This window comes from Dermochelys coriacea, chromosome 17 (genome assembly GCF_009764565.3).
Source record: "Dermochelys coriacea isolate rDerCor1 chromosome 17, rDerCor1.pri.v4, whole genome shotgun sequence".
Classification (NCBI taxonomy): Eukaryota; Metazoa; Chordata; order Testudines; family Dermochelyidae; genus Dermochelys; species Dermochelys coriacea.
The window spans coordinates 22,989,481-23,014,095 of NC_050084.1; the positions used below are offsets into that span (position 1 = coordinate 22,989,481).

The 24,615-nt window shown below is 45.0% G+C and overlaps 1 protein-coding gene across 1 annotated transcript in view; it reads left to right on the top strand.

The window, feature by feature from the left end:
* Positions 1 to 24,615, top strand: part of LOC119844819 (myeloperoxidase-like) — a 34,831-nt gene extending 10,216 nt beyond the window's left edge. Inside the window, exons 3-8 of the mRNA XM_038376182.1 lie at positions 8,370 to 8,543; positions 11,085 to 11,208; positions 14,266 to 14,395; positions 16,974 to 17,177; positions 21,111 to 21,426; positions 24,563 to 24,615. Of these exons, the coding sequence (XP_038232110.1) occupies positions 8,370 to 8,543; positions 11,085 to 11,208; positions 14,266 to 14,395; positions 16,974 to 17,177; positions 21,111 to 21,426; positions 24,563 to 24,615 (1,001 nt within the window). The remainder of the gene's footprint in view (positions 1 to 8,369; positions 8,544 to 11,084; positions 11,209 to 14,265; positions 14,396 to 16,973; positions 17,178 to 21,110; positions 21,427 to 24,562) is intronic.

Consider the following 24,615-nt stretch of genomic DNA (forward strand, 5'->3'; position numbering starts at 1 on the left):
TTGGAGCACTGGGGAAGTTCCAGAAGAGAGGGAAAAAGCTTAACTTTGTGCCAATTTCTTAAAAGGGCAGTTGGGATGACCAGAATTATTATAGACCTGTCAGCCTGACATCAATCCTGGCAAGATAATGGAGTGGCTCATACGGGACTCAATTGATTAAAGAATTAAAGGAGGATAATGTAATTAATGCAAATCAAAATGGGTTTATGGAAAATAGATCCTGCCACACCAACTTGATATCTTTGTGTGATTACAAGCTTTATAGATATAGGTAATTGTGTTGACATAATAGACTTCTAAGGTGTTTGACATAGTACCACATGACATTTTGATTAAAAAACTAGAATATAAAATTATCATGGCACACATTAAATGGATTAAAACTGGCTAACTAATAGGTCTCAAAATGCAACTGTAAATGGAGAATCATCATCAAGCTGGTGTGTTTCCATTGGGGTCCCACAAGTATCAGTTCTTGGCCCTGTGCTATTTAACACATTTTTATCAATGAGCTGGAAAAAACATAAAATCACCACTGATAAAGTTTGCACATGACACAAACATTTGGGAGTGGTAAATATTGAAGGAGATTGGATTGTTTGGTAACACTGTGGTTTTTAATCCAACTAAATTTAAATGTATACTCTAGGAACAAGGAATGTAGACTATACTTACAGGATGGAGGACTCTATCATAGCAAGTAGTGACTCTGAAAAAGGTTTGGGGGCCATGGTGGATGATCAGTTGAACATGAGCTGCCAGTGTGATGCTGTGGCCAAAAGAGCTAATGTGATCATGGAGAATCCCAAGTTAGAGTACAGCTGTTATTTTATCTCTGTATTTGGCTTTACTGATGGAACACTATGTCCAGTTCTGGTGCCCCCAATTTATAAAGGATTTTGATAATTTGGAAAGAGGTCAGAGAAAAGCAACAAGAATGATTAAAGGACTGGAAAAGATGCCTTATGGTTAAGGCTATGATTAAGTCATGGGTATTTTTAGTAAAAGTCATGGACAGGTCACGGATAATAAACAAAAATTCACGGCCTGTGACTTGTCCATGACTTTTACTATATACCCCTGACTAAATCTTAGTTGGGGGGTTGGGGGGGCTGCTGCTCTGGTGGGGAAGCTGGGGGGGCTGCTGCTCTGGGGGGGCATGGCACCAGTTGCAGGGGCCATCGAGCAGCAGCTGCTCTGACTGCCCCCTGGTGCTGCCCACCCACCACTGCTCCCGATGCCCCTGGGACCACTGCTCAGGCCAGTGCAGCTGGCTGTGAGGCTGCCCCAGCAGCTGGCTGCAGAGCTGCTCCTACAGCAGCTGGTGTGGCTGTCACCAGGGCCGCCCAAGCAGCTGGGGGCCTGGGTCAGCCACACCGGCAGCTGCAGAAGTCACAGAGATCAAGGAAAGTCACAGAATTCATGACTTCCGTGACCTTCATAACAGACACGTGGCCCTGTTTATGGTGATCGACTCAAAGAGCTCAATCTATTTAGCTTAACAAAGACAAGGTTATGGGTTGACTTGATCACAGTCTATAAGTACCTACATGGGGAACAAATATTTAATAATGGACTCTTCAATCTAGCAGAGAAAGGTATAACATGATCCAAAGTCTGGAAGTTGAAGCTAGATTAAAAAATCTCACTGGAAATAGGGGAACATTTTAAATGGTCCGAGTAATTAACCATTGGAATAATTTGTTAAGAGTTGTGTTGGATATTCTTCTAAAAGATCTGTTCTAGGAATTGGGGGGGGGGGCAGTTCTCTGCCCTGTGTTATACAGGAGGTCAGCTTAAATAATCACAATGGTCCCTTCTGGCCTTGGAATACATGGGAATCTATCAGTCTTGGTGAGCAGTTTGTATGGTTCATTATTCTACTGTTAAAAGGTGTGAGCTTTATTTCCAGTTTGAATTTTGCTTACTTCAGCTTCCAACCATTGGTTCTTTTTCTGTCCTTGTTTATGTGTATGTCTGATATTTCTCTTCTTTACTATAGTTTCAACCAATTTGCCTGGCACTTATGTTAGGTTCGCTGGCCTGCAAGTGCCAGGATTTCTCTGGACCCCTTTTTAAAAATTGGTGTTACATTAGCTACTCTCAAGTTTCCTGGGGAAGGGGCTGATTTCAGTGATAGGTTCCACACTACAGTTAGTAGTTTTGCAAGTTGTTATTTGAGTTCTGTCTGAACTCTTGGGTGAACACCATCTTTCTGTTTAGTTTCAATTTGTTCTAAAACCTCTTCTATTGACACATCAGTTTCGGACAGTACTTCAGTTGCCCCAAAAGAACAGCTCTTATGTGGGTATCAACCTCACAACCTCTGCAGTGACGACTGATGCAAAGAGTCCATTTAGTTTCTTGCAATGGCCTTGTCTTCCTTGAATGCTTCTTTTAACACTTTTATCATCTAGTGGCCGCATTGCTTGTTTGGCAGGCTTCCTGCTTCCAATGTACTGTAAAAAAATGTTTACTATTAGTTTTTGTGTCTTCAGCAAGTTGCTTCTCAAATTCTTTCTTGGCCTGCCTTTTTATACTTTTACATTTTACTTGCCAAGGTTTGTGCTCCTTCCTATTTTCCTCAGTAGGACTTGACATTCAAATTTTAAAGGATGCCTTTTTGCCTTTAACGGCCTCCATCACTCTGCTGTTTTTTAGCCATGATGGCACACTTTTGGGTCTCCTACTGTCTCTCATGATTTGGGGCAAATATGTAGTCTAAGCCTCTGTTTTGGTGTTTTTAAGTAGTCTCCAGGCTGCTGCTGTTCATGCTGTGGAGTGTTGCTGGTGCTGCAGCGTTGCTAATGGTGCGGTTCTTGGAGCTCTGGGGTTAGCTGCACTAGTAGAGAGAGCAGCATGTTGATCCATCAGACCTCAGTGTTACTCATAAAGAAAGACCACAGACTCAGTTTGGTGGTGAAGGCACCTGGCCAGTTTATTATGGACAAAGCACAGTACTAGTGCCCCAGAGGACCTGCAGGTACACAAACATTAGTATGTTCAATTAACATAACATAATCCTGTCTCCTAAACCAGGAGAAAGATGCCCCTCCTATGACTTCTCCTTTTATACATTGATACTGTGGCAAGGCACCTCTTCCATCTTGGCAGACTCAGTGCTTCTCCCTTTGGCAGTGGGGGCCTGAAGTAAGTCAGCCCCAGCTCAAAGGGAGAAAACTCGGTAGAAGTCTGTTATAGCAAATATCAGGTAAGTTAGCAAGGTTTCATCCTGACTCATCACTTTCTGTATCATGTTCTTCAGTGTCTTGTAAAAGCATTCAGATGAGGCCGGCAGTCTGTGGATGGGAGACTTAGGTTTGCAGGGCCTGTATGTGGAGCATCACACCTAGGTCCTTCATCAATTTTGACACAAAGCGGGTTCCTTGATCCTTGAATCTATCCTAGAGAAAATCTGAATTAACTCCTTCACTATCGTTTTGAACATTGTTTTGTAGGGATACAGCTTCCAAGTATTGGGAGGCATAGTCCAGAACAATGAGCATACATTGATGGCCCTGTGCCAACTTCTCCAGTGGGCCTATCAGGTCCATGGCTGTCCTCTTGAATGGGACGTCAATAATTGGTAGAGGTTCTAAAGGGGCCCTTAAGTGAGCTTATTCCAGGAATGAGGCCAAAAGACTCTCCATAGGAATTGACATAAGATCTTATTCACCCCTAGAAGTTCTCCAAATAAATGACTGAGTTAGATGTAATACTGCCCTTTGGTGTCTTTGAGATATCAGAAGCTGCTCCACTTTATCTGGTATTCTGACTATTCTATATAATTGATCTCTTTTTATAACAAAGTATGGCCGTAGGCCTTTGGTTTTCCCCTCCACCAAGACCCCATTCACCTCAATAACCTCTTTCTCATATTGTGATACAGCGGATCATTGTCTTGGTCCTACCCAAAATTCTTATACAAGGGACCAATATGTCCAAATGCAAGGGGACCTACTTTCGTCTCACCCCCAGAATTGGTCTCGATGGAACTGGGTCCAGCTTGGTTTGTCAACTATCTGAGTTGCTTCCCTGCTTGCTGAATGAGATTGCTTACCTATGAGTGCAGTCTTTTGATTCTGGGTAAAGGTTCTGGTTCCCAATCCTTTGTCCCCCCTCCTTTCTCACCTAGTATTTTGGGGCTTTCCAGTTGCAGAGAATAAGTCCTGGGTTAATTCAGAGAAAACTAGAGGAGGGCTATCTGCTGGGGCCTCAGCATCGGTCCTGGAATCACTACTTTCCTCTGACTCCTCCACTGGGAATAGTTTTTCAAACCCTGGGAAGTCTCGTCCTATGAGCACTAGATATGGGAGCTTAAGGACCACACCAGCTGTTACTCTTGTGGTGTTTCCCTGAACCTCAATTTGTAAAGAGATGGTCAGGTAGTAATTGACATCCCCATATATGCAGGTTATTCCCGTGCTTTTGGCCTGAGACAGCTGGTTCCACCCCACTAGTTTCCTTGAGACTAGCGTGACAGCATTGCTAGAGTCTACTAACGCAGTAGTCTCTATGCCACTCATCCTAACTGGCCTCATATGTGACGATCATGAAGATGTAATTTAATAACCCTCATGGGCATCTAGTCTGCACTGCAAGAGCTTCTCAGTGTTAGGACATTGAAGTACTATATGTCCTAGTTCCCCACAAGCATAATAACATCTATACATAGCTTGGGGCATCCTCCTATTCTTGATTATTGGGTCTTAACCCTCAAGCTTCTCTCCCCAGTTCCCCAAGTCCCTTTGTGGCCTCAGGCTGCTCTATGGTGTTCTTCCTCCCAACATAATCCTACGTGAACTCTCGGAGATCCGGGCCTTTGGGGCTGGGACTGGTCACTTGGTCCAATACATCTCTTCCCATGTAGTCCGAGAAAGTTCTCTGGCCACCAACTACCTCTCTGAGTGAGACTAAATCATCATAAGAGGAGGGGTCATTTTGGCCAACCCACCCCCGTAGGTCCAGCGGTAGTCCTCTCATGAACCTGTTCAACACTAAGAGTTCTAAAATCTTCTCTGTGCTGTGGGTCTCGGGATGCAGCCACTTCTGCATTAGATAGATTAGGTCAAACAATTGTGACCTTGGTGCTTTGCTCTCCCGGTACCTCCACTTGTGGAACCTCTGAGCCCTTATAGCTGTCGTCACCTTGGATTTTGCCAGGATCTCAGCTTTCAACTGCGGGTAGTCTGTAGCAGCTTCTGTCATAGTAGGCCTTCTGGGCTTCCCCACACAGGAAAGAGGTGAGGATACTGGCCCACTGGTCTCAGGGCCAGGCCTCACATAGAGCTGATCTTTCAAATGTGAGAAGGTATGCCTCCACTTCATCCACCATTGTCATCTTTTGGAGGTAAATACTTGCCCTTAGGGATCGAATCCTGTCAGGGTCACATGTCGGAGGGATCAGGGCCTTCAGTTGGTTCACAACCTCTTGAAGGGAGCCTCAGTTCTCGTTTGCCTGGCGCATCAGCAGTTGATTCGTCTCCTGATGTAGCCGTACCGACTCCTCTTGGGTGGCCACCTGGACCCTGGTATCCTCTTGTTGGGCCGACACTGCCTTCACCAGGGCCCTCGCTATGTTGTCCAATTTGGGGGTGATTTTTCTTGCCTCTGGGATAGCCCGCTGTGCCAAGATCCTGCTCCTGACACCACTTATGGCAAGGCACTTCATGCATCTTGGCAGGCTCAGTGCTTCCCACTCTGGCGGTGTGGGCCTGGAGTAAGTCAGCCCCCCTCTGGACAGGATTTATTCTCCCACAAGGGGGTTTATTCCCCAGTATTTTCTGGGCAGGCACTGGGGCAGATCCATAGAGAGTGCCTCTACAAACAAAGGGGGAAAAAAACAATTCCAAGACAAAACAAAGGAGAATATCTCTCCCTACCCTCACTCTGAGGGTGGTGGCTTTATTATTGGCTGTGGGGTGCCAGTCCTTCCCGTAAACAGGCAAGCTGTTATGTAGCTTCCCCTGTAGGGAGGCAAACAGCTCTCCACCCTGGAGTAGCTTTTCTTTTGCTGCCACTAGCCCTGCAGTAGCTAGTGTTCCCTCCCATCTCTCACTGGAGGAGGGGGTTTTAAAGGTCTCAGGCATGCCTTAGCTAGACTCAGGTGTCCCTAACTAACCTGAGGTAACCCCTTTTCATCTTATAGGGAAAAAGGTCTTTATCATTCTAGGACTAATATACTTGCCTTCCACCACTCTTACAGCTGTCCAGCCTGACTTTGTCAGAACACCAACAAGTTATGTATTACATACCATATGCTTTTCATTATTATCCTGTACCTTGTGTCTGCTAGTTCGAACAAAACATCCTCTTCCATTACCTGTCATTCCCCCTTGTCTGGGGAAGGGTCTGTGTGTGTCCCTGTACCATCTCCTAGGAATGTGTTTATGCTAAGGTGACCACATATTAAGTATGAAAAATCGGGACAGAGTGTGGGGGGTAATAGGGGCCTATGTAAGAAAAATCCCCAAATATTGGGACTGTCCCTATAAAATCGGGACATCTGCTCACTCTAGTTTATGCAGTAACTTTAGATCTTTGGGTGTTTCAGTGCCCTCTCCCGGCAGGAATGTGCTTATCTGGTTGGCTAATACCTAGTGTGTTGCTATTCTGAGAAGGCCAGGTCTACTTTAGTTCACAGCCTTTGGCTCATACTGTTAGTGAGGCCTAGGGCTCGAGCAAAGCCTAAAGCTGCTTGCAGGCTTTTTACCCTTGTGACTGCTTTTTAATTTCTATCTAACTAGCCTCCTCATTCTTATGTAGTTCCCCTTTATAAACTTAAATTTTTGTGTGGTGGATCTTTTTTTAGTCCATTTCCCCCCTACAATGATGTTAAATTTAACTACATTATGGTCACATCACCATGCAGTTGAGCTATAACAATCAATCAGACCATATCCTGTTCTCCACTTAGGACTAAATCAAGAATAGCCTCTCCTCTTGTAGGTTCTAGGACTACATGCTCCAAGAAGCAGTCACTGCTGGTGTTTAGAAGTTTTATTTTTGCATATGCCCTGAGGTTTGACATGTACCCAGTCAATAGGAGGATAGCTGAAATCACCCATTATTATTGTGTTTTCTGGTTTTGTAGCCTTTCTAACCTCCCTTAGCATTTCACCATCACTGTCACCATCTTGGTCAGGTGGTTGGCAGTATAAGCATGGAATTTCTATCCATAGAGATTCTGTTGTGCAGTATGATTCATTTAAGATTTTCACCTGATTTGACTCTGCTTTATTTAACATATATTGCCACTCCCTCACCAAGGCGAACCTACTCTGTCATTCCTGTACATTTTGTTCCCTGATATTACCATGTCCCATTCATTATCCTCATTCCACCAAGTTTCTACAATGCCTGTATATTAATATCCTCATTTAAGGACACTCTAGTTCACCCATCTTAGTACTGAGACATCTCACATTTGGTTATAAGCCCTTGTGCATTTTGTCAATATTCAGTTGCTTGCCTTCATGTGTTATCTTTAAATGGGATTATTTTACATTTGACTGTTCCTTACTGGCTTACACCTGTGCTTTACCAACTTCTTTACTATTCTCCATAGTAGAATATAGAGTTCCCTCTTTAATAAATGCATCCGTAAGGGATGTCTACATCTGAACCACATGCTGCTCCACACCTGTCGGCTTTACCCCAGACCTTAATTTAAAAAAAAAAATCCTCTATAACCTTTTGAATGTTATGTGCCAGCAGTCTGGTTCCATTTTGGTTGTGGTTAAGCCCATCCCTCCTGTATAGGCTCCTCCTTTCCCCAAAGTTCCTAATAAACCTAATCCCTCTTCCCTGCATTATCTGCTCAGCCAGAGATTGAGACCTAACAGTTCTCCATTTCAATGGCCCTGCACATAAACTGGAAACATTTCAGAGAGTGCTACCCTGGAGGTGCTGTGCTTTAATCTCTTCCCTAGACGCCTAAATTTGGCCTCCAGGATCTCTGTCCCACCTTTCCCTATTTCATTGGTACCTACACATATCACTACCACTGGCTCCTCCCCAGCACTACCTATAGGGTTATTTAGAGGTTTCATGAGATCCACTACCTTCACACCCAGCAGGTACTGCACGCATAACACAAAGTTGAATTGTTTACAGAAATTAGCAAATGTTTGCCAAGCAGGGGTTACAGACTGGAATGGTGTGTCCCTTACAGCGATGACCTGGGAACCCTGAGGCTGCTGGTCAGAGTGTAGGAAAGGTCAGTGTGGAGCTGGCTGCTGCAGCTCGGCTCCTCCATTGTTTTGGGCCTGACCTTAATTCCCACATACCAATGCAGGTCTCATTTTAGAGGGCTGGGCTGTGGACAGCCATGGCTGGTGCACCACTTCAGGGGTCCTTTTTCTCCATAGCAAAGGAGGCTTTCTGGAAAAAGGACATCAGCCCCTCAGATATCCTGAGACATTTAAAGGAGCCAGTGGGAGGAACCAGGTCTGCAATCCGAGCTGCCGATTACATGGAAACCACCCTGAGCCTCCTGAAGAAGAAGTTGCTTCGCATGGTGAAAGGAGAATTTAATATCACAGGTACTGTGCACATAAGACTGTAAATGGCTAATTAGCAGCAAATATGTCAATGGCAGGAGAGTCCAGTAGTGGTTCTACTCCAGGCCAATATACGCAGGATCAAAACTACTGATGAGCCAGGTGTGTCATGAACTCCCTTAATGCGAAAATGTGTTCAGAGCTGACACAATCACAAATCCTGGTAAAGGAACCCACTTTTAGCTCATCTTCCCATCATTTATTACTGACCTTGGCACAAAAAGTGGGAGTGTGCTAATAAAGTTTGCAGATGATACAAAGCTGGGAGGTATTGCCAATTCGGAGAAGGATCGGGACGTTATACAGGAGGATCTGGATGACCTTGTAAACTGGAGTAATAGTAATAGGATGACATTTAATAATGAGAAGTGTAAGATTATGCATTTAGGGATTAATAACAAGAATTTTAATTATAAGTTGGGGACGCATCAATTAGAAGTAACGGAAGAGGAGAAGGACCTTGGAGTATTGGTTGATCATAGGATGACTATGAGCTGCCAATGTGATATGGCTGTGAAAAAAGCTAATGCGGTTTTGGGCTGCATCAGGAGAGGCATTTCCAGTAGGGATAAGGAGGTTTTAGTACCATTAGACAAGGCACTGGTGAGACCTCACCTAGAATACTGTGTGCAGTTCTGGTCTCCCATGTTGAAAAAGGATGAATTCAAACTGAAGCAGGTACAGAGAAGGGCTACTAGGATGATCCGAGGAATGGAAAACTTGTCTTATGAAAGGGGACTTAAGGAGCTTGGCTTGTTTAGCCTAACTAAAAGAAGGTTGAGGGGAGATATGATTGCCCTCTATAAATATATCAGAGGGATAAATACAGGAGAGGGAGAGGAATTATTTAAGCTCAGCACCAATGTGGACACAAGAACAAATGGGTATAAACTGGCCACCAGGAAGTTTAGACTTGAAATCAGATGAAGGTTTTTAACCATCAGAGGAGTGAAGTTTTGGAATAGCCTTCCAAGGGAAGCAGTGGGGGCAAAAGATCTATCTGGTTTTAAGATTCTACTTGATAAGTTTATGGAGGAGATGGTATGATGGGATAATGGGATTTTGGTAAGTAATTGATCTTTAAATATTCAGGGTAAATAGGCCTAATCCCCTGAGATGGGATATTAGATGGATGGGATCTGAGTTACCCAGGAAAGAATTTTCTGTAGTATCTGGCTGGTGAATCTTGCCCATATGCTCACGGTTTAGCTGATTGCTATATTTGGGGTCGGGAAGGAATTTTCCTCCAGGGCAGATTAGAGAGGCCCTGGAGGTTTTTCGCCTTCCTCTGTAGCATGGGGCATAGTTGACTTGAGGGAGGCTTCTCTGCTCCTTGAAGTCTTTAAACCATGATTTAAGGACTTCAATAGCTCAGACATAGATGAGGTTTTTCGTAGGAGTGGGTGGGTGAGATTCTGTGGCCTGCGCTGTGCAGAAGGTTGGACTAGATGATCAGAATGGTCCCTTCTGACCTTAGTATCTATGAATCTAGAGCTGTTCCCAGCTGGACATGTGCTACTTCATTGTCCAGTCTAGTAGTGTCCCAGATGTTCCAGTTACCACCATTTCTATTGTCTGCCTAGCTCCTCCTGTCCAGAAGTTAGTCCCCATTGCCCACTGGCTAGATTTGCTGCTCTTCTATAAGTTCCTTCTGTCTCACTCCAGTTTTGTGGTGATAATTTGCTAGTGCAGTACAGTACACAAATCTGCAGGGAGTTCTACTGAGAGACAAACAGCCTGGTATGGCCCCTTGCTTCTCGACTCTCAATGTCCTTGTTATTGCTTTCTTCTTTCCAAGTTCGAAATACCTTCCATATTAATATTATTTTCTCTCCCTACCACTGTGCTTCCTCTTCTGCTCCATCATTCTTTTAATCCTCCCATTGCTACGTCCCTACCTGGTCCCCTCAAATGATCATAGAATCATAGAATATCAGGGTTGGAAGGGACCTCAGGAGGTCATCTAATCCAACCCCCTGCTCAAAGCAGGACCAATCCCCAATTTTTGCCTCAGATCCCTAAATGGCCCCCTCAAGGATTGAACTGACAACCCTGGGTTTAGCAGGCCAATGTTCAAAGCACTGAGCTATCCCTCCCCCCATGATGATGTCACCAGAGCCATTGAAAATACCATACATTTTAAACTCCCCAAAAAGAACTTTATCTCATCAGTATTTGAATCAGGCAGGTATACTAAATGTAGGGATTTTGTCATTAGCACTTTTGAATCAGTCCCGATACCTGTCCTCCACTTCGGATGCTCCAAAACTGCTGAGAGATGAAGGTTGCAAACAATATGATTCCTAGAACATGAAGTATTGAGTGTGTTCCTGAACATGAAGCTGGCCTTTGTTCTCCAGGAAAACTGGTGTATTCTGTTGGTATAAACTAGAAAGAGTTTTTAAATGAGATGCTATTTGTTTGTAGAGCTTTCCTGCTGAGGGAGCCATGCAATGGAACTATTGGTGACTGTTGCAGAAATTATGACAGAAATGACATCACTCTGATTGGCTTGTCTTGCAGATGTACTAAGTAGGAAGCAGCAGGAAATGATTTCCAAGGCAACTGGTTGCGACTATCAGATTCGTTCCGTTAAGTGCCCGAAGAGTAGCATTTACCGGACCATTACTGGAGAATGCAACAACAGGTAAAGCATTGATTTTTTCATATGTAATAGAGGGTCTTCAGCGTATACAGTGTCCAGTATAGACACATTAATGTTATCTGTATAATACCATTCCAGCAAGCAGAAACAATTGTATTAGTAGTTATTTGTATTGTGTTAACATTGAGGGGTCCAAGAGAGGTGCTGTACAAACACATAACAAAGAGATTTTAACCTGGAGGAGTGTAGCAGGCTTCGCTCAGGGGCCTATTGGTCAAACTGTGGACAAACTGTCTCTCCAAGACTTGAGGCTGGTCTTCCAGGCAGTCCTGGGGCCCAGCAGCCAAGCCACCATTCATCATCCCCTCCCCGGCCCTGGAGTCCTCCGATATCTCTCAGGAAGCCAGGAGAAGAGGGAAGAATAGGGAGATCCGGGCCCTTCCTCACCACCGAATCCCAGGGAAGGGCCCAACGGAGAGAGGCAAGGGATGGTTCAGTCCCTTCTGACTGCCATTCTGGATCAGCCTCTCCTGTATCACTTCCTACCTTCTTGTTTCTCTTCAGTTTGGGGCATGGCCCAGCCTTCTGCTTACACAGTGTTGGTAATTCCGGACTTCAGCTGTAGGTGGGCAGGGATGCTTCCTAGCTCACCCTTGGAATCCAGTTGTCCCCTCTTAGTCAGGGGAAAGGGGATCCCAGCCAATCCCTGTCCTTCCCCTGTAGATTGCTCTGCCTCAGTGGCTGCAGCCTGTCTGATTTCTTGTAGTCAGTGTCTCCTGCACACACCCCTCTGGGGGGAGGGATAGCTCAATGGTTTGAGCATTGGCCTGTTAAACCGAGGGTTGTAAGTTCAATCCTCAAGGGGGCCATTTAGGGATCTGGGCAAAAATTGGGAATTGGCCCTGCTTTGAGCAGGGGGTTGGACTAGATGATCTCCTGAGGTCCCTTCCAACCCTGATATTCTATGATTCTCTGCCAGAACTCCCTTTTAAGCAGGTCTTCCATAGCAAGCATGCCCGACAGCTGCTGAGGAGCAGGGCCTTCTTGGCCCAATACTGTTCCACCATTCCTTTTACCATGGTGTGAGGTCTGTAAACCCCATCACAAGGAGGTCTGGAATTTCTTTAAGTCAAAGGTTCAAAAATTATCTGGAATTTGCATTCCATGCAAAGGGCAAAGCTTGTAGGGAAGAGCACCACACTTAACTAGATGAATAACCACCTCAAAGTGATACTAGAACTAAGATGACAGCGTACAATGAATCATAGAAATGTAGGGCTGGAAGGAACCTCAAGAGGTCATTGAGTTCATCCCCTCTGTGCTGGGGAAGGACCAAATAAACCTAGACCATCCCTGACAGGGGTTTCTCCAACCTGTTCTTAAAACCCTCGAATGACAGGGATTCCACAATCTCCATTGGTAATCTATTCCAGTGCTTAACTATCCTGACAAAGTGTTTTCCTTATAGCTAACCTAAATCGCTCTTGCTGCAGATTAACCTCATTGCTTCTCATCCTAACCACAGTGGCTATGAAGAATGATTGATCACCATACTTGTTTATAAGAGCCCTTTACATAAATGAACGTCCCCTCAGTCTTCTTCTCCAGACTAAACATGCCCAGTTGTATTAAACCTTTCCTCATAGGTCAGGTTTTCTAAACCTTTTTTCATTTTTATTGTTCTTCCCAGACTCTCTCCAATTTGTCCCCCTCTTTCCTAAAGTGTGGCATCCAGAACTGGACACAAGACTACAGCTGAGGCCTCCCCAGTGCTGAGTAGAGCAGAATAATTGCCTCCTGTACTTTACATACAATACAAACCAGAATGATATTAGCCTTTTTTGCAACTGCATCACATAATTGGTTCATATTCAATTTGTGATCCAATGTAACTTCTGTATAATTTTCTGAAGTACTACTGCCTAGTCAGTTAATTCCCCATTTTGTATTTGGGCATTTGATTTTTCCTTCCTAAATGTAGTCCTTTGCACTTGTCTTTATTTAATTTTATCTTATTGATTTCTGACCATTTCTCCAATTTATTATGGTCATTTTGAATTTGAATCCTGTCCTCCAAACTGCTTGCAACCCCTTCCAGCTTGGAAGAATGAAAGAAGGGATTGATCATCCGAGAAAGCTACATCTTGGTGGTCAAAAATGTAGGGTTGAAGAGAGAATTGCTAAAAGTGAAGCTAAGTTAGTCTTTGTAAAGGAAATTTAAGCATGTGGCCCATCAAGGTAATCCAATGGCAGGCCACCAGACAGTTTGTTTACATTTGCATGGCCTCCTGCAGCTCCCAGTGGCTGTGGTTTGCTGTTCCCAGCCAATTGGAGCTGCAGGAACGTGCTGGCTGCTGCTTCCCGCAGCTCCCATTGGCCAGGAATGGCAAACCGTGGCCACTGGGAGCTGCGAGCAGCCATGCAAATGTAAACAAACTGTCTGGCGGCCTGCCAGCGGATTACTCTGATGGCCCGCATGTGGCCTTCCCGGGCCGCAGGTTGCCCACCGCTGGCATAGGGGCTCTTTGCCTCACCTGCAGTAAGGCTGGAAGGCTCTTGTCAATTTCACAGGCAGCCAGGAAGCCAAAAAATTGCCTTTCAGCTCTCCCAAAAGAGAAAGTTTCTTTAAATCCCTTCCCTTGAAAAGTTTTATGTTTTTGATATTTTGTCTTGGCTTGGGATGAAAACGTTTCTAAAAACACACATTTTTCCATGGGAATGGATTCCCATTTTTGGGTCAGCTCTCATTGTGAGCACAGGTATATTGAGGGTTGTGAGGCACTCATACTGCCGTGATGGAGATAATATAAGTGGCTTAGGTTTAAATTCTGAATTACAAATGTGAGTATAACAACAACATGAGGATTTGTCCTTTTACCTCAGTATTAACCATAGCCTGCGCTAAGAGACTTTGTGTGTCTTTGCCTTGGAGGGTTTTCTGTCCAGAATATAGCTGTTGCCTCTGAACCTGAAAACGATTCCTTTCTATCACTATAGAAATTCAACTTAGGTTCCAGGGAGAAAAAGAAATTCTGCTTCTCTGCATGGTGTGTCCTTTCTGAAATAGTTTAGTTGTTTGTTTTCTTCCCAATGTTCCAGGAAGCATTCTTATTTTGGAGCTTCCAATCATGGCTATGCCCGATGGCTCCCGGCGGAGTATGAGGATGGAGTGTCTCTTCCCAGAGGATTAACTGAAGGAAAACTTTACAATGGATTTCCGCTCCCACTGGTATGAGTCTGTGAGGACATTTGATTCCTTGTTTAATCAGTGACTCCCATATTTCAGATCTGTCCATGACTGAGGGAAGTGCTCCCTGGGCAGAGGCCCAGGCCAGGCTACTGCACCATTTAAGTCTATTCTGAGGGCACAAGTGAGGCTTAAGCAGTACATATGTCTTGTGCTGGGCTGTGTTGCTTCGAGCGCTCCACACACCTTCATACCTTGGCAGGTGCTGCATGTGCAGGGAATTCATGCACACCGAATAGCATTCCTGTTACCCTCCTGTGGAGAAGAAAGCGGTCATTGGACCAACATTTTCCAGGGGTTGCTCAACCCCAGCTCTGCCCCAGGCCCCATCCCAAGTCCACCCCTTCCCCCAAGGCCCCATCCTGTCTCTTCCCGCCCCTTCCCTGAGCTCCCCACCCTCACTCTGCTCCCTCCCCCCAGCACCTCTTGCATGCCATTGAAGAGCTGGTTGTGGGGGATGGGAGGTGCTGGGGGAAGGGGGAAGAGCAGGCATGAATGAGTGCTGAGCACCCACTATTTTTTTCTGGAGGATGCTCCAGCCCTGGAGCATCCACAGAGTCGGCACCTGGGCTTGCACTCTGCATGGGGTGAATTTCACCCCGAATGGATATGCCAGTTCTGTGCCCTGGACATTGGTGTCTGTAAGGTGGGGTTACTCCTGCATCTCCACCTTCCCAAAGTGCTTTGAGACCCATTGAGGACTGAGAATGGTGTCAATGCATTGCATCACTAGCAAGCATTCTCATTCTCTCATTCAAACAGTTTATGTTCTTGCTTTCATACTCAGAGATCCTGGGTTCAAACCCTTCAGACTCCCTGACATTCTACTGCTGTCAAGCAAATAACCCACTGGCAACATGTGTGTCATGCCCAGTCCAGAAGTCAGTCCACATAGAGGACCTGAGGAAGGACTCTGTGTAGCTTGAAAGCTTTGTCTCACTCACCAACTGACGGTCTAATAAAAGATATTGTGCAGGAGGTCAGACTAGATGATCAGAATGGTCCCTTCTGACCTTAGTATCTATGAATCTATTCTCTCACCCACCTTGTCTCTCTCATAGCCTGGGACTGACATGGCTACAATAACACTGCATACACACAGAGGACAATAGCCTACTACCGCTCTAAGCTAAAGGAGCAACTCCTTTAGCTGAATAATAAGAGGTCTATGTTCAAACCCTGCTGCTAACCCAAGCTCCTAGGTTACTACAGCTGCACATGATGGAATTGTGTTTCTTCAGGGTCATTAAATTCTAGGAAATTCTATACCAGAAAATACTGTTAAAAGAAGGTTGCAAAGTTGAGCCCTCAAAAGTGAGGGAATGCCAGAATCACAGTCACCAGCTTCTTTCACGCCCCAATGGTGCTCAAACCACCACTCTGGTCCACTCCAGGCCCCGCCCCCACCCCACCTCTTCCTGCCCCCGCTCCACTCCTGTCCCACCTCTTCCTGCCCAGTTCCACCCCGTCCCCCGAGTGTGCCCTGTCCCTGCTCCCCCCCATCCCAGTGCCTCCTGTAAGCCATGAAATAGCTGATCGCGGAATGCAGGAGGTTCTGGGAAGGAGGAGGAAGAGTTGATCCAGGCTTCTGGTGGATGGGAGGCGCTGAGGGAAAGTGGGGGGAGCTGATTGGAGCACCCATGGAGTCGGTGCCTATGGCCAGAATGAACCCAGCACTCCTACTCCTTCTGGGTCATCCAGCTTGCACTCTCTCCCTCTGCTCTGACCCTCAGCTCTGTGGAGAAGTCGAGGGGAGAGCATCCACAGTACCACAATGGCAGAAGCACTTCCCTTCCTCATAGAGGGGAGAGATCTGTTCACAAAGGGTATCTTTCATGTGCAGATGGGGGGTGATGATCTCAGTCTGCCGTCAACACACGTGACTGAATACATGCAGGGAGCAGATTGGTTGAGTAAGGAAGTTCCATTTTAAGAGTCACTGTTCAGAGTAAAACCACACTGTAACACTTCCTCCTCCTCCTCCTCATCACCATCATTGTGTACTGCGGTTGTGCCTAGGACCCCAGGCATCAGTCAGAACCCCATTGTGCTAGGCACTGTGCAAACAGAACAAACATCTTCCACTCTAAATATAAGACGAGGCAAAAGATGGACACAGACAGACAGACGGGGAGCACAATGCAACATCACAGGGCAGTATGATGGATAGGGTCTCAGCTCACCAGCTGCCTAAACACTACCTACTTTTTTGTAGGCATGATGGCAAAGGAGAGTTTGAAGAGGGGTTTTGACGGAGGACAGTGAAGTGGCTTTGCAGGTGTTTACAGGGAGCTTCTCCCAATTGTTGAATGGCAGCAAGGGAAAAAGCACAAAGCTGCTTCTTTAAAGATTCCAGTGGGCGATGAAGGCTGCATCAGTGGCAGTTCATTGAACTTCATCACTGATGTTCAGAAATTGACTTTCAGCATAACAAAGTGTTGTGTCTGATACTTTCCTGAGGTCTGTAGCAGGCTACCCCTAAAGTTACAGCACTTCCCCTTGGAGCTAAACACGTTCACTGTGTCTCAATCATAAATGTTTTTGTTTTGATTCTGTGCAGGTTCGAAAAGTGTCAAATGAAATAATTCACACAGCCAATGAGAATGTCACCCAAGACCAGGAGCGCTCTCTCATCTTCATGCAGTGGGGTCAGTGGGTTGACCACGATTTGGACTTAGCCCCTGTTACTGTTAGGAAGATCAACAATAAAGAAGTTCATTGTGAGACCAGTTGCACCTTTGAGCTACCTTGCTTCCCAATTAAGGTACAACTACAACCTTGACTCCCTTCCTTCTTTGCAGGGCTCTAAGCCTGAGACTAATTTTGAAAGTTAGACTCAGAAAGACTTTATGGTGAAAAAATAGAGAGAGCAAATGCATGAATTCTTGAAAGAGCCTAAAGCACCTAGAACATTGTATATATTACAGGGGAGCTGGAAGTAACCCCTATATTTAGGTTGCAGGGATTGGCTTCCAAACCCAGCAGTATCACCCTAGCGGTGAGAGTCTGCAGCCATGACAGGCCAGTGGCGAGAGTTTCCAGGGTGTGAGGTAGGGGAACCTGGGCCCTCCCTGCTCATTCAGGGGCCCTGTAACTGGCAGGTCAGATACACAGCCTGGGGCAGTCACCCCCCAAGCCTGCTCCCTGGGTCACTTCTTACCCCAGCCTCTGCCCCTCCAAAGTCACAGCAGAGTCTGCTTATGGACTCATCGAATATGACTAACACGGCTGCTACTTTGAAACTTATCACCGAAGAGGGTTTCTCCCTGGCCATGATCCGAAGGCTCTTCTCCATCAATCACAGCCCACTGCTCCCAGTCTCCCCAGCATCCCTCCGGCGGCTCAGCAGATGGGTCTGGTCCAAGTGGTGGGAGCTCCTGTAGCCTCTCTGTAGGAGCTAACTATGTAGAACTGCTCCCTTGCTTTATCTACCCTGATGCAACTGGGCTGCTCCCTTTTGAGCTCTGCCTCCATTGTGAGCAGGCCCTGCAGGTGGCAGCTGGCCTGGGCCTTCTGGGCTACTCGTTAACCCTTGGTTTCCCAGTATGGGGCTTGTACACCCCTGTTGTGTTTAGATGTTGCTTGTAATTATTAGAATTGGGAGCACTGGCTGTTGGGAATCTGAAAGGACAAGAAACAGAAAGGAGGGGGAGGAGTTGAGAGGCTGGGAGAAAGCTACAGAGGGTGCAGCAGCAGCTTGGTAAAGAGGTTTCCACTTTGAAAATAAAGTCCTGTTGAAGCTTGCTAGTACCTTGCCTGGTTGATACAACACACCCCATCACAATTCCATCATAAAATTTTCTTGCAAGCTTTTCTGGGATGCTCTACTAGCTCCATTGTTTGCAGTTGGCTTTTGAAATTTGGCACAGTGAAAGCCCTGGAGCCAGAGAAGTGCCTGTTCATTGCCCTGTGGAATTCTGTTCACGTTTTGCTGAGATACAATAAATAGTTGAAAAAATGGCCATTTCCCCTCTGTCACTTTCATTCTTCAGAAAAATGTTGGTAGCCTGCTGAAAAACTAACTGAACAGCACATTCTAAGGCTGGGCCCACACTGCTGCCAAAGAAACAGTAGCCACCATACTGCGAATGTCTATCAGCTGAAAAAGAGTATGGTGGGGAGAGACAGACTGGGATGCTGCACCCACCACCTTCCCCAAGCCAAAGAAGACAGGGAATTACATGCACAACTACATTAAAGGAAGACTATTTAGATTGCAAAGTCAAGCAATCCAAAGTTTAAAAATACCAGAATTCAGGTTGTCCATGCAAGCCTTTATTCTGTCCCCTGGCACATATTGATCATGCTACAATCTTTTATTATGTGATACCATACTATTTTTTCTAGGATTCATTTAGTGCATGGAATGAACACACAAAATTCCTAACTTTTGAGTGCTTGACTTTGTGATCTAAATAATATTATTTAAACATAGTTGGGTTTTTTAAAATTGGGTTGTTTGAGAGTAGGGTTGTATGTAATATTTTTATAAATCAGGAACAGAACTTGGGCATCACTGTGGACATTTCAATGAAAACCTCTGCTCCATTTGCAGCTGTGGTCAAAAAAGCAAACATGATGTTACAATGCATAAAGATCACTATATTTTGAAAAAGATATTGCAGAATTAGAAGGGGTTCAGAGAAAGGTGACAAGAATGATCAGGGCCTGGAAAAACTCTCCTGTGACAGGTTTCAGAGTAGCAGCCTTGTTAGTCTGTATTCACAAAAAGCAAAGAAGGACTTGTGGCATCTTAGAGACTAACAAATTTATTTGAACATAAGCTTCTGTGAGCTAAAGCTCATTTCATCAGATGCGTGATGTGACAAGAGATTGAAAAAATTGGGATTGTTCAGCTTTGAGAGGGACCAGATGAAAGAATAAATGATCTGAAGAAGGAAGATTGGGATCTCCTGTTCTCCCTGCCTCATAACGCAAGAAGTAGGAGACAGCCATTGAAACTGGAAGGCGGGAAATTCAAAACTGATAAAAGGAAATACTTTCACACACAACACATAATTAGACTTTGGAACTGATTGATTCTAGATGATGAATTTAGCAAGATTCAAAGAGGGACTGGACATTTATATGGATAACAAGAGCAGCCAGAGTTAGAATAGCTAATACTAAAACAATTTTTGTCAGGGTTATAAAAATTCTACGTCAGGTTTTAAACTGATCTCTAACTATTAGGGATTAGGACAGGAGTTCTCAAACTTCATTGCACCGTGACTCCTTTCTGACAACAAAAATTACTACAGGAGCCCAGGGGGGGGACAGAAGCCTGAGCCCACCCAAGCCCCGCTGTCCTGGGCAGGGGACCTGTCATAACCATAGGGGTAGCTTAAATTCCTTCTGACTTGTAAGGGGTTAAGAAGCTCAGGTAACCTGCTTGGCACCTGACCAATTGAATCAATAGAGACAAAAGATACTTTCAAATCTGGTGCAGAGGGAGAGGTTTTGTTTTGGCTTCTTTGTTTCTGTGGTCATTGGCTCTTGGGACTAAGAGGGACCGGACATCAATCCATGTTTTCCAAATCTTTCTAAACAAGTCTCTCATATTTCAAACTTGTAAATAACAGCCAGGCAAAGCATATTAGTTTCTTTGTTTTCTCAACTTGTGAAATTTCCCTTTGCTAGAGGGAGGTTTGTCCCTGTTTTGTTGTAACTTTGAAACTAAGGCTAGAGGGGGTGCTCTTTGAATTTTCTGCTACTCTGTAAGGTTAACTACCAGCCTAAGTTTACAGAGGTGATTCTTTTACCTTTTTCTCTTTAAATAAAATCCTTCTTTTTAAGAACCTGACTGATTTTTTCCATTGTTCTAAGACCCAGGGGTTTGGGTCTGTAGTCCCTTTGTAACCAATTGGTGAGGATATACGCTCAAGCTTTCCCCAGGAAAGGGGGTGTAGGCTTGGGGGAATATTTTGGGGCAATAGGACTCCAAGTGGTCCTTTCCCTGTTTGTTTGTTAAATCACTTGGTGGTGGCAGCAATCAGAAGGCAAGAAAGGAATCTGTGCATTGGGGGTTTTAACCTAAGGTGGTAAGAATAAGCTTAGGGGGTCTTTCATGCAGGTCCCCACATCTGTACCCCAGAGTTAAGAGTGGGGAAGGAACCCTGACAGGGCCAAAGCCAAAATCCAAGGAATCATCCCTGGGCAGGGGGTCTGTAACCTGAGCCCCACTGCCCAGATCTGAAGTCGAAGCCTGAGCCTTGGGTGATGGAGCTCGAGCTTTGGCTTTGGCCCTGCACTCCAGCCAGTCTAACGCCAGCCCGGGTGACCCCCTTAAAACAGGTCAGGACCCCAAAACAGTTTAGAAACTGCTGGATTAGGATTAGACCTTCATGGGGGCAGATTATCTCATGACTGCCTGCTGTGGGGTTTTATGTCACCTTCCTCTTAATTGTCTGCTACTGGACACTGTCAGATAGGACATTGGACTAGATGTACTATGAGTCTTGTCCAATTTGTGAATTCTCTGTTGCTATTTTCATACATAATATGAATAGATAATGCATTTGGAACATTCCTAGATTCATAGATTCTGAGGCCAGATGGTATTGTGATCATATAGTCTGGCCTCCTGTATAACACAGGCCACAGATCTTCCATAGAATAATTCCGTTTGAACTCAGGAATATCTTTTTCAACACATCGACACTTTAAATTGGGAGTAATTCTCTTTTGTTTTCTACAGTTTCCCCCTGATGATCCACGAATTAAGGACCCAAATACTTGTATGCCATTTGTCTGTACAGCTCCAGTGTGCAATGCCAGAACATTTATGCGAGAGCAGATCAATGCAATCACCTCATTCTTGGATGCCAGCATGGTGTATGGCAGTGAAGTACCTTTAGCTAAGAGTCTTAGGAATCAGACAAATCAGCTTGGTTTGATGGCGCTGAACCAGAACTTTACTGATGCAGGGTTGGGATTACTGCCCTTTGAGAACAATTCCCAAAGCCCCTGTTTATTCACAAACAAGATCATGAATATCCCCTGTTTTAAAGCAGGTAAGTCATGTGCCTTGAGCACAATTAATTTTCTGAAGTGAGCTGCAGAGAAACTTAGCAGTGCCTGAGACAAACATAATGAGACATCAGAAACTATTGTGTAAGAAAAAATGGAGGGAACCATGAAAATGACAAAACTGAAAATGGAAACGGAAATGTTTTGGTTTCCAAAAACCAAAATGACACTTTAAGCCAAACCATTTTTTCATTTTAAAATGTCATTACAAAACTAAATGAAAAATTCTAGTCAAAAGGAAATTTCCCATAGAAAACCCACCATTTTTTGGTTAAAAAATGTCAACTGGTCACTTTTCCGATGGAATTTACCATGAAAAAAATGGTTTTACAATAAGCTTTGTTGTTTTTTCAAAAAAAAAAAAAAAGACAGACAAAACAAATTCTATCATGTGCAACCAACTGTATCACCCTTCTCTCATATTATCAACAGCAGAGTTTGTACTTCAACATAGAGCAGTACCAGTGACATGGAAGAGTGACTGCACTATGTGGAAGCAATAGTAAGCCATTTTCCTCTAAAACAGTGGACTGGATATGCAGGAACAGTCACATTTTTCTCTTTAAGCTCCAAGCTGTTTTGGCTCATGAATATTTTCAGATTTGTGAAATTGGTGTTTTTAAAGCACTAAGTATATATATTACTGGTTTGGCATTTATGCTGTTTGTACATTACAAATGTGATCAACTCCATATCGCTTGTACCTAAGCTACCACTAATTTTCAGTTTGGTGATCAGTTACTTTTTATCTCTCATCTCCTATTTATGCCTCTCTACTTTGCCAAACCACTGACTGTCTATACTAAGGGCAGGTTTATACAGAGATTTAGTGCGCACTAATCTGGGGTGTAAATCTACAGTGCCGTACCATGCCGCACACTAACCAGCAGCGTGGACCCAACATTAAGTACCCTGTGACCCACACAGCCAGTTAGTGTGCAGCAGACTAGAGCACTGTAGATTGACATCCCCGCTTCCTGCACGCTAACTCTCCACATAAACAAAGAACAGGAGGACTTGTGACACCTTAGAGACTTAGAAATTTGAGCATAAGCTTTTGTGAGCTACAACTCACTTCAACGGAGTGTAGTGGCCACAGTGCCACAAGTACTCCTTTTCCTTTTGCAGATACAGACTAACAGCTGCTACTCTGAAATCTCCATATCAACAAACTCTAAGCCTCCTTGCTCAACTCTACTCCCTTAGAGACTTCAAACAGTGTTGCTGACACCAACCAACAGACCTGTCTCAGCTGCTTACTGAAGGGCCCATTGCCTCACTATACAACCCACACACACACACACAACTGTAAGAACCTGCAGGACTAGAATCTGTGAGGTTCTGGGATGCTGACACTTCCACAGCCCCATTAGAAGCTCACCCCAGGCTTCTGATGGGACATCCTGTGAAGCTAGCCATGGCATGAAGCACTGCCCAGCATGCCATAGTCCACTCATGGGTTCATGCTGATAGATAAACCAGGAAGCCATCACAGGGGGTTTCTGAATCATAGAAGATTAGGGTTGGAAGGGACCTCAGGAGGTCAGCCAGTCCAACCTCCTGCTAAAAGCAGGACCAATCCCCAATTTTTGCCGCAGATCCGTAAATGGCCCCCTAAAGGATTGAACTCAGAACCCTGAGCTTAGCAGGCCAATGCTTGAACCACTATCCCTCCCCCTTTTATAATAGCACATATAGCACTGCAGCGAGACAAGGTCCCAGAAAGGCCCCCAGTATAGGGTTGCAACTTTCTAATTACAGAAAACCAAATACCCTTGCCCTACCCCTTCCCTGAGGCTTCACCCCTGCACACTGCATCCCCGCGTCCCTCCATCTCTTGTTCTCCCCCATCCTCGCTCAAGTGCTCAATTTCTCTGCAAGACCCAAACAGGCCCCAGGAGAAGGCCAGGAGCTGCAACAGTTTGAATGGCAGCCGCAATTAATCTGTGAGTTAGCGACCCAGCAGCAGCAGCTGCTCGTCCAAAGGTGGCTACAATACTATGGCCATGTATTCCAGCAGAACCAGTGAACCCCACCCCAGCTGTGATTGCCACTGCTCTCAGACTCGCCAAGGTGGGACCTGATGATGATCCTGAGGCCTTCCTTAAAACTTCTGAGAAGATAGCCATGGTAGCCAGCTCACTATTCTAGCCAATTTATTCCCGGGTTCTCAACCATTGCACACCCTCTTACCCAGGTGTTCCACTCCACTTCATGCCTCTGTCTACCCTGCCTTAAAGTCTGAAGCACCTCGACCACACAAGCAGGAAGTCAAGTCCTCCAACCCCTAGGTTGACTGGCCCCCCAAGCCCACTGTTACAACAAAGAACTGGGCAGCTACCTCATTCATACAGCACCGTGAATTGAGTGAGCTAGGGGTCGTTTGTGGACTAAACAGTATGTGAACATTCAATTAAGGTCTCTAACACAGCCCATACGCACAAGAGGGCAGAGTTAAAATTGCACAGGCAACCTTAATTCAGGGATTTCCTAACCTTGGCATAGATTCATAGATGTTAAGGCCAGAAGGGACCATGGTGAACATCATCTGAGCTCCTGCACAGCACAGGCCAGAGAACAGCTGTGATTCCTGCAGAAGCCTTTTAGCCCGTGACTTTGCAATCTAAAGTTCTTTTCATTTTCAATAGAACTTATCTGTATAGAATCTTCACAGTCTTTCTCTAAAAAAGAAAAGGAGTACTTGTGGCACCTTAGAGACTAACAAATTTATGTGAGCATAAGTTTTTGTGTTAGTGTCTAAGGTACCACAAGTACTCCTTTTCTTTTTTGCAAATACAGACTAACACGGCTACTCTGAAACCAGTCTTTCGCTAGAAATCTTGAAGGCAGTTTGGCTATAGGAGATTTATTGACATTAGAAATACACTTTTTTTAAACTACCAGGTGAAATTGTGGTCCCACTGCAGCTGGTGGGAGTTTTGCTGCTGACTACAATGAGTCCCAGATTTCACACCCCATCACTTGTATTTCCTTTTCACAGGCAAGGCTACTTTTCATATGTATGGAGACAAAACAAAATCATGACACCCCAGAACTAAATTCATTCCCAAGAAGGATAAACACAGGCTGTAACACCACTGCTTTTCTGCTTCTTTGTAGGTTCTGGTGGGAGAATCCTGGGGTTTTCACTCCACAGCAGCGCCATGCCCTGA